Source organism: Triticum dicoccoides, chromosome 2A (genome assembly GCF_002162155.2).
Source record: "Triticum dicoccoides isolate Atlit2015 ecotype Zavitan chromosome 2A, WEW_v2.0, whole genome shotgun sequence".
Lineage (NCBI taxonomy): Eukaryota > Viridiplantae > Streptophyta > Magnoliopsida > Poales > Poaceae > Triticum > Triticum dicoccoides.
Window position 1 is genome coordinate 103,156,342 of NC_041382.1, and position 10,709 is coordinate 103,167,050.

The window sequence follows — 10,709 nt, forward strand, 5'->3', positions numbered from 1 at the left end:
GGGCTCATACACAGGTAGGATCTACGTGTATGCGTTCATAAATGTGAGTTATATGCATATGTATGAGTGTCTGTGCTTGTACTGTGTTGTAAAAAAAATCAGGAAGGGCCGCCACCCATTTTAATCGCTTCCATCACGTCTGTAACTGGTGCAGTAGTGATCGAACTAACGGTTGGTACGTGCGATGCGGCGATCGGGGTGTAGCACCCAGATCTAGCCCATCGACAATTTAAGCATTATATATATCATTCGAGTTGGTGCACGATCAATCCATCATCCATGCATGGATCCAGTGGCGAAGCCACAGATGAGCTATGTAGTCCATTGACTACACATCTTTCTGCAAAAAAAACGTCCTACAACAAATATACATCATGCAAAAGAAAAAAAAAACCCATACAAATGCATACTCTTGACTACACAAGATTCAATTGACTATGAGGCGTCGGTTTGCACGATTATAGGGCATGCAAGAAGAGTTGCGCGCTCCCCGATCCATGATTTGTTCAGTCAGACGAGGTATAAGCAGTATTTTTGTCATTGCGTACACCACCGTCCAGCGTCCAGCAAATCCGCCAGTGGCCGACAAGCCCTCTTGAAATGATCGAGATGTCTTTACCATGTGCTGTGGAGTAAATAAACAGCTCGCCGGCGAAGAGTAAACACGTACTAGAGGCAAGTTGATGTACCGGAGTTACCACCGATCAGGTTAAGAATAATACAGGAGCGACATGAATTATTGCTCGGAATGGAATGTGCTAACCTAACCTCAGTCAGGAAAGAAAAGCCTATCCATGCATGATCCATCCACGCTGTCTTGCATGGAGCTGCAGAAACCCAGTCGTCCCAGCCAGATCAGATCTGCACATGCCTACATCACCATTCAAGCCTAGATTACCAACCCGGTTTCCTTGAAGTCAGCGCTCCGGAGCTCTATTGGATGTATGCTGAGTTGTGCTCGCATGTTCCTAGAGACAGGGAACATGCTCTGCCGGCAAGACAAACCCCTGCCAATTCTTCTCCACTCCCGCGCATATAAATGGACGTGCCGAGGAGCAGCGACTCCACACCTCAACCACACACACTGCAGCTTCCACTTCCAGTCTCCTGCCGCCCACACACACTCATCGTCCAAGGGTGGGTAGGGTTGCGATCTGGATCGCGTGTGTGCTGCTCCTGGCGGTGACATGCCAGGGGAAGGGGGCGCCGGGGCACAGGGTGAGGGTCGGGTACTACAACCGCAAGTGCCCCGCGGCGGAGATCATCGTCAGGGCCGTCGTCGGCAAGGCCGTCTCCCGGAACCCCGGCCTCGGCGCCGGCATCATTCGCATGGCCTTCCACGACTGCTTCGTCCAGGTACGTGGCCGCGTACTGTTAACTGCTTGCTTTTTCATGCACGTAGATCGACGATCACGTGATTAACATTTGGCTTGTGCAGGGCTGTGACGCGTCGGTGCTGCTGGACCCGACGCCGGCGAACCCGCGGCCGGAGAAGCTCGGCCCGCCCAACTTCCCCAGTCTGCGCGGCTTCGAGGTGATCGACGCGGCCAAGGCGGTCCTCGAGAGGGTCTGCCCTAGAGTCGTCTCCTGCGCCGACGTCATCGCCTTCGCCGCACGCGACTCCGCCTTCTTCCTCAGCAGCAGCAGGATCGACTACAAGATGCCGGCGGGGCGGTTCGACGGGAGCGTGTCGCTCGAGAGCGAGGCGCTGCAGTTCCTCCCCCCGCCCTTCTTCAACCTCACGCAGCTCGTCGACAGCTTCAAGGCCAAGAACATGAACGAGGACGACCTCGTGGTGCTCTCCGGCGCGCACACCATCGGCGTGTCGCACTGCTCCTCTTTCACCGACCGCCTGCCCCCGAACCCCTCAGACATGAACCCCGGCCTCACCAGGCTGCTGCAGAGCAAGTGCCCCGTCAGCCCCAACTTCACCAACGACCCCACGGTGGCGCAGGACATCGTCACCCCCAACCGGATGGACAACATGTACTACACCAACCTGCTCAAGCGGAACGTGCTCTTCATCTCCGACGCGGCCTGCCAGAAGATGCCATAGCGTGCCATAGCGTGCTCAAGCGGAACGTACTTGAGGGAGATTGGATCAGAAGATGCCATAGCTCAAGGAAAGATGCTTTAGGAGGTGAAGGAAGACCGCGGCCTGCCGCAATCAGATCATCAATCATGCCGCCTAGCTGATCCTTGTCCCGTTGTCCAAAGAGTGGGTGACAGTCCTGCTAGAAGGCCAGAAACTTAAGCACGGAGTCACAGGCATACCGCAAAAGACCTACTCGATAACCATCCTATTACGCATGGTCCATAAGGTCTAGGTCATCACCTCAAATCCTAACCAGAAGAGGCGTCTCTCCTACCGGTACGGTTATCCCGAGCATAATTATGATAGTGCATAATTATGAAAAACACAATAAGCTATAACAATGTCAACTTGGACTGGGAAAGTAAAGAATGGTTTGGCATCATCTAAAATTTTGAAACGCCTCTTGAGAGATCCAAAAGCCCTCTCTACCGTCACCCGTAGAGATGAGTGCCTAAGGTTGAATAGCTCCTTGTCATTTTGGACCGGATTGTTACCCCGCTCATTCAAATGGTACCTCACACCACGGAAAGGTGGTAAGAAACCAGGCTTCGCTCCATAACCGGCATCAACTAGGTAGTACTTCCCTAGAAAGTTAAAACAAATATTGGTTACAGCGGTTTCTTAAGGCAGTAACATATGGAGAATTTATATCTAGGGCAACTTTTTACCCGGTGGTACTTGTAAGCCTCTCTCACGAGATAATGCATCAACTAAAACGGTTGCGTCGTGTGCGGACCCTTCCCAACCAGCCAACACATATGTGAAGCGGAGGTCAAAATCTACTGCCGCCATCACATTTTGAGTGGTATAGGCCTTCCTACCACGAAAAGAATGCTCCACATCTTTGGTAACACCTGTCCGCACATGTGTACCATCGATAGCTCCAATACAATCCTATATATTGATCAGTATTAAATGGCATGTCATATAGCCTAGATAGCTAAGGAATAGTTTCTGAAATTACCTTAAAATATGGGTCGAAACGATGATTTCCTGCAATTTTTGAGGGGGTCTCCAATGATGGTGGCCTTATATAATCATTATGGAGCTCGCCTATGGCATGAAGAGCCTTTCTAAAGTATACGCTGGTTGTGCCATATGATCTACAAAAATTGGCCGAAATAACCCTGTTCCGAAGGTTATGCCCAATTGTATGCAAAAACATCGCCAATTGTTACTCCACACTAAGATGTGCACTGTCTTCTAGCAACTTCCGATCCCTCAATATGCCACACAAGCGAAAGAAGGCAGCTCTTTCAAACCTTAGCATGTTTTTACATAACACATCACTTTGCCAAATTTTTTGGTTCAAATAATCATATCTGATTCTATCTATTTCATGCATTGAGTCTTCTCTTCCTTATTATAGCCCGAACAATGACTGCCATTGCAGCTAGTGTAACAAAAACAGCAGCTCCCTTAGCCATCCTTTTTCTTTTGTTCATCTTCATGACCATCTACAATTGATGCATAATATCAAAAATATGGCTAGCAATGACTTGTAACCATGGATCTAGGTCGTACATAGCAGCACACATTGATAGCAGATTTGGGTAACTATGGATCTGGCTACTACAAACAAGCACATATATGTGAAACAAATAGAGGAGGAACATGGCACACAGAGAGAAAATCTGCCTAGACATCAACATGTACAAAGATATACAAAGGAGGAGTGGAAAATGTACCGCTGCTAGTTGTCGATCCGGCCGCCTCAGCCGCTGCTACTTGTCGATCCGGCCGCCTCAGCCGCTGCTACTTGTTGATCCGGCCGCCTCAGCCGCACCTCCGGTCGCTCCCTCCTCTATCGCTGCCTCGCTGGGTCGTTCCTGCCCCGCCGATGCCTGATCTCCACTCGCTGCTAGGTCACCACCAGGTTGCTGCTGCGCGCCATCACAGAGGAGAGATGGCAGGGAGGAGAGTGAAGCCGGCGCCAGAGAGGGATGGAGGTGGCAGATCGAGAGGGAGGGAGCAGCGGGAGGGTGGCGGCGTTGAGGGAGGGGAGTCGCGAGAGGATAGGGCAGAGGCGCGTGCGAGATGAAGAGGGCTCGTTCCCTGTCGTCCGCTCGATTTGGAGGCACGCCTCCGTTCCACATAATGAGCGAATATTCGGTTCCCTGGAACGGGTGGGTTATGGTTCGTTCGACTAACCGAACGCGAGAATGGGCTGTGGGAACGGGTCGGACCCGTGACGTTCTACTTGGTGACAGCAACCAAACACGCCCTAAAAGCTCGCCCAGGCCCAAGGCCTACCACTTAAGCCCGAGAGCCTCGCGAACAAAACTTTATAAACAGTGGCCACGAACATGTGAAAAAAAATATGGATGACAAACTCGAGGCCCCACAAATCTGTCACATACCATCTCTAGGCTCATGCCGCTTTGCTACGTCTGTCCCGTGGGGAGGGGTCCTGCAATAGCTGCCACACAAAAATCTTGATTTTCAGCGGAAGCGACACTTTTCAAAAGAGAGTGATCCATGCAAGAGTCGGCGCATGACATAGGTCACGATATGCCAAGCCAACACAAAATAGATCTGACGGAGCTAGGCGCCAAGATACATCATCTGGTGCACTCGGCATCAACGCTGGGAAGCTAATGTCTCCTCAGGGCCAAATGTTCACCAGAATGAGATTTTCCAACTTCCATTGTGGGCGGTTGAGGTAACTAAAAGCAACAGGTCCACGCATATTAGGAACTTGCAAAGCCATGGTTCTAGCTAGAAGAGGGCCCCTTTTCAATGCCTATGGACTTGTTGGTACCCAAGCAAATATAATATTTGATCAATTGGAGAGACTTCCATAACTGGGAGCCTCTCCCTATAATCGCAAGCCAGGAGAGGGCAGCTTGTAGATATTTGGCTTTAACAAGCTGCAACCATAAGCTCCCCTGACCCATGAGGATCCACCACACCAACCTCAGCATAAGGGCCATATTCATGTGTTGGAATGCCAGAATACATAGACCCTCTAGATCCTTAGGGAAGTATATATCGGTACTTAACCATATGGTATTTCTCGCCCCCATTTGCCGCCTACTAGAAGAAACGTGGTAGATCCTTGTCAAATGATCTATGCATACCATTTGAAAAAAAATATACAACTCCATCATATACATGGGGAGGTTAGAGAGGCGCGAGTCAATGAGCAAAGATTTGCTCCCTTTGGAGGTGAACCTTCCAGCCACGACTCAGTCTTTGACGCGCCCCGTCCCATAAGCGGATCAAAGTCCTAGATCAGACTCCTAAATTCAGAGAGCAACATCCACAGGTCATATGTAATGATCAACATTATCAAAATTAATTTTCAATGCAACTCCTAAACTATCATTGATTTCGCATTTGCCTACCTGAACTTAGGTCTATGCTTTTGGCCTCTCTGAATGTTTTTCTCATATATCTCCTCTTTCATTTCTATTCTAATAGATTATAGTAGGTGGCTCCAACGTGGCAACACAAATGGAAGCCACATTACCAATTTTGGTTAGTCCAATGGTGAACAATAGCTATATGAGAAACGAGAAAACCAAAACAAATCAAAAGAGCCAAGTGAGAAATAGTGAAAATACTTTGGAGAATTCGAGTACAATTTTCTCGAAAATAAATTAAGGTGTGTCATGCGGTGGAATTGGTGGCAAGTCGGCATTGCCGACGGGAGACCAGAATAGTTTCTTAATAATATATAGTCGTGTGCATCATCGCACAGAGAGACCAAGATAAACCCTGTTTTCCAAGAGAAAAATAATCAATTTACATGGCATTCCTATCATATATATACTCCCTTTGTCCTAGGACGGAGCGAGTATGTATTACTTTATGCCAATAAAAGGCTCTTCTCCTATTCTGCTGTGTCCTATTAATCACTTGGAGTTTAAACTTAATACACGCCAATCTATTAACGGACTAGTTTTCATAAGGACGTGCACATTGATTTATAAGATAATTTTATCTTAATCACATCCTGTAATATATAGATGACAATAAAAAATGATGTGCAATGGGTGGTATCTTAATCTTATCTCTAGTTCCTAAAAAATGTGATGAGAGATTTATTGCTAAGAGACCATCTCTTAATTAAGAGAAGACATAGTCTTTTTCCCTGTTCAAGAATTTGTCCAATTAAGGAGTTAACTAGCCGATTAATCTCTATTCTTAGAGTCACCGAGTAGCCGATAAACTTAGAAATCATCTGATTAATTGATTAACTGTCCGATTAACTTGCCAATTAGCCTATTAATTCCCTACTCGCCAGCCAACCAAGCAGCTACCAATTAACGATTTCCTCAACAGTAATCTTTTCTTTGCTTTCTCTTTTCCCCTTCTCAACATTTATCCTACATGATACTGCTAAGATAGCACTATTGTACTACATGCCCTACCAAATTCTAACCAAGGACAGGTTGTTGTCCGTTCTCCCATTGAAAAAAAAAGCCATCTCCCATCGTAACATGCATGTTAAGAGCATGTTCATCGTACATCACGTGGCAGCATGATGCACATCACAGTTCAAATCCTGGCTGAACACATATGGAATTATTTTTCCAAAAAGTCTTCGTTCATTTTTCACCGGAGCCAATCCACATTTCCTTTTTTAGTGGAGTTGTTGCAGTTTTATTCAAGTGCCCCGAGCTAACACATGCTGGAGGTACCCCGAACCATGTTTTGCATAATTTATTACTGCGATCGTATGTTGATATAAACTTTTCTACGCTACCTACCCTCCCCTGAAACACTCGTGGACAACTCAGCGAACTCCGTCGGCGCAGAAGCGATAGACAGGAACCCCGGCAGGAACCTTTAACATGAAAGACAAGAACACGTACGGGACAGAGACGGGATGGGGAAGAACGTAGCAGCAGCGTAGTGGTCGGAACTTTGTGGCGAGAGGAAGAGGAGTTTCTGTTGTGTCTCTCTGGGAGGAGCGACCTCCCTTTTATAGGCGCAAGAGAAGGAGGCGTGAGGGCAGCGACGGGAGGCGTGGATATCCCTTTTATTCTCATGCTCGTACAAGTGGGGAAAGAACCTCCCTTATAAGAAGGTCCAACTCCCACTAAACTAGCAATGTCGGACTAAACTTTAGTAGTATTCTTTGACTTGCACAAATGGGCTGAGTGGGCCTCTAGGATTTATTAGAAATTTCTGAAATAGTTATTGGGCTGCCTAAAATAGACTAAATTCCAGCAATTGATCTACAAGATGCACTAATTAAAGAAGCTGTACACATGCATAGCACCAAACTTTCAGACATGGCAAACCTTGTCGTTGCCATCTTTTTGCATCGCTCGGCGCCGTGGCTACTGCTCAAAAAGCCGCTGCGCCGGCAACGGAAATGGCAGCCTACCAAGGTTCCTATCCAAGCTACGCTAGTCCGCCGGTAGCCGAAATGCCAGCCTATCCAAGCCACAGGAGCTCCCCAGCTGCTAACTCGAGCTACACCTTCCCTGCTGCCGCCCCATCACCAAGCCCGCCAACCATGGCCGCACCTACTGCTAGTCCACCGAGCCCAGCCTCTTCTCCGTCTGCGGGATGGCGGAGGCTGAGAGTCGGCTACTACAGGCGCTCGTGCCCACGGGCGGAAAATATCGTCAGGGAGGCCGTGACCGTGAGGAACGCCACGTCCAAGAACCCCGGCCTCGGTGCTGGGATATTTCGGATGCACTTCCACGACTGCTTCGTCCAGATACAGTAATTATGAAAATCCGTTCATGCATGTAACATCTAGCAAGAAAAGAAAAAAAATCTTTCTGTGCTTGATATCACTAGCTATCTCTGTTTCACAATATCTGTCATGTGCACGTGATTAGGCAAGGCATAAAACCTCATGAATGTGATCGCTAAAATTGTACTACTGGATATAATACTGCTAGTGGTAAGCCGGATCCGAATCCGATCAATTCAGATGTCAGATAAGTATTTTATTTCTTCTTGGTTTGTACAGACATGTTTCTAGCATTTGTGTCGGTGTGATGCCAGGTATTCATTAACATGTGTGTGCACGCGTGATGTTTTCTTACCGCCTTACCGGGTTGCCATGCTTCCGTCCTCCTCGACCCAACAGCGGCCAACCCAGCCGGAGAAGCTCAGCCCACCCAACTTCCCAAGCCTGCGTGGCTTCGAAGTGATCGACACAGCTAGTTGCGTAGCTAGAATTTTACAACGCCCTGTGCCAACTGTAGAGAAACAACGGTAATGATCAATCAACAAAGGAATGCGTTGCCACACACCAGGCCATGGCCAGGGTAGCCTGGGGCCTGGCTACGCCCTTGGACACAGCCAAGGAGGCGCTCGAGAAGGTTTGCCTTGGCAGGGTCTCCTGCGCCGAAATTATCGCCTTTGCTGCTCGAGACGTGTCTTACTTCCTCAGCCATGCCAGGATCAACTTCAGGATGCCGGCAGGGCGCCTGGACAGGCGCGTGTCCCTCGCTAGTGAGGCGCTTGATCCCTCCACCCTTCTTCAACCTCTCGCAGCTCGTCGACAATTTCACGGCCAAGAACCTCGACGAGGAGGACCTCGTGGTCCTCTCCGACGCGCACACCATCGGCGTGTCCCACCGCTCGTCCTTCATCGACCGCCTGCCGCCGAAGCCATCCGATATGAACCCTGCATTCACCACCCTGTTGTAGAGAAAGTGTCCGATGAGCCCCATCTTCACGAGCTATTCACCTCGGACGCGACACTGTTGTCTTCCAGACGGACAGCGAGGAAGGTGGTGGAGAACGCGTTTATCCCTAGGAGATGGGAGAGGAAGATTGCCAAGGTGATGGTAAAGATGGTGGACATCGAGCTCAAGACCGCCGCCAGTGGGGAGATCAGGAGGATGTGTAGGGTCGTCAAAAACTAGGATTGCCGACCATTTGTAGTTAATAACCAAGTGTGCAGACTGTTTTAGGTTTCCCCACCAGTTTATTTTGGAGCATCCGCTCTTGTTGATTCCATGAATTTTGGTTCCTTGGTTAGTTAACTAGAAGCATGCTATTGCTCCATTCTTTGGTTAAATTAAATAGCTGGTTGAATTGTACTTGGTCACAAAGATTGTTAAAGGAAAAGCCTAAAAACCCGAAGTCAGATTTTTAGCACTCGAAAAGGAACGCCTTACTGTCCATCGGATTTTTTTTTTCAAAAAGGGGGGCTCCCCGGCCTTACTGTCCATCGGATAGAGCGCACAATCTTGAAACAAATCTGGTTATCATAACTGTTCATTCCACTCTCACATTCGGGATAACGATCCCCTCACCATATTCTCTCTGTCTTCCCCTATCCACTAGCCCGCTCACTAAATCCCTCCCTCACCATGACCTGGTTGTCACTCCTACCCGGTCTGGCCGCCGCTGGCGAGCCTCCGCTTGTGTTCCTTGCACCATCCCCGCCCTCCTTACTATGGGATGTACACCATGTATCCCGATGCACACGCGAAGCTTACTACCCCACATTGTCCTCCCCCTAGCCGTCGACCCCACCCTGCTGCCCCATGTCCTTCCCAACTCCGGCGGTTTTCTTCTACCGTACCGCGCGACGCGTCGTGGTTGCTGATGGCTGTCGTTATCAGCATCTGTGTCGCCGCCCTGCAACTCCTCTCCTTTCCCCATTCACACCGTTCAAAGCCGTGGCAGCCACCACCATTCGTCTCAGCCGCGCCGCTCGTGTACTGCCGCACAACAGACGACGACATCCATGAGTCCGTGTCGTTTCACCTGCTCGACAACGATGACGACCACTTGAATGGGACCACTAACATCACCCCCATCGGTGTCATCAGGTAGTGAAAATCTCGTTCTCGGCGCGGTTCTATTCTAAGATGGAACTCGCGCTGCCGCACATGAGGGAGAGGAGGGTGACCATCGTGGAGTGCGGTGGTGGGTGTGGGGCCAGGAGGGGGCTCACCATGCGCAACGAGCCCGAGTTCGGGGAGCGAATACAAGACATCTTCTTCGGGGCTCAAGATCCTGGTGATGTTCCTCGTGAATGCGCTGATACACAAATGAGTAGTCAATCAACACTAGCTCACACATGTATTCTTCTGTTTACAAATTTGGCATCATTTTTTAGAAACATGAATCCCTAATTTTGGTATGTGACTATAAGGTGTGATTGGATGGTTAGGACAATGGTTGTACTCACAACCCACCAGCAATCAAATCCTCAGTTTAACTTCCTCTGTGTCTCCTCAAGATGAAATATTCTTTCTGCAAGAGGCGATGTGTCCATCGGTCACAAGGGGCTTATGGTGAGTCCATCATCTTTGAAGCGCCACAACTCCAATATTCAATAGGCATTGTGTGAACACATGCATCTTTGCATCCATGTTGTGCTAGGCGTTTATGCAATATAGTAGGGGGCAAAAGCTTAATAAATCCAACAGTCCATATATCTAATAGGAGGAGGATGCATATGTTTAGCGGTTAGGAATCGCTGCCTGGATAAACAAATGATATATATCGCTCTATGTGACCACTAGCGCTTTGATCGCCTACCGAGGCCAACCCATCAAGCGACTCTATTGAGAGTTTCCTGGAGCGGTTTGACAGAGTAATTTTCCTATTTTCGGCAGCTTCCAGGTTGATTTTTTTGTTTCTTTTTGTTTTTCGGTTCTGTTAGCTTTTCCACCAGTTTTTCCTA

The 10,709-nt window shown here is 48.7% G+C and overlaps 1 protein-coding gene and 1 pseudogene across 1 annotated transcript in view; both read left to right on the top strand.

The window, feature by feature from the left end:
* The window catches only part of LOC119357709 (peroxidase 2-like), an 11,613-nt gene extending 8,988 nt beyond the window's left edge, over window positions 1-2,625 (top strand). Inside the window, exons 3-4 of the mRNA XM_037624569.1 lie at window positions 973-1,356; window positions 1,439-2,625. Coding sequence (XP_037480466.1) covers window positions 973-1,356; window positions 1,439-2,056 — 1,002 coding nt within the window. The 3' untranslated portion in view covers window positions 2,057-2,625. The remainder of the gene's footprint in view (window positions 1-972; window positions 1,357-1,438) is intronic.
* A 4,713-nt stretch (window positions 2,626-7,338) lies between these two features.
* On the top strand, window positions 7,339-8,934 carry LOC119359099 (annotated as a pseudogene).
* Window positions 8,935-10,709: the final 1,775 nt, after the last annotated feature.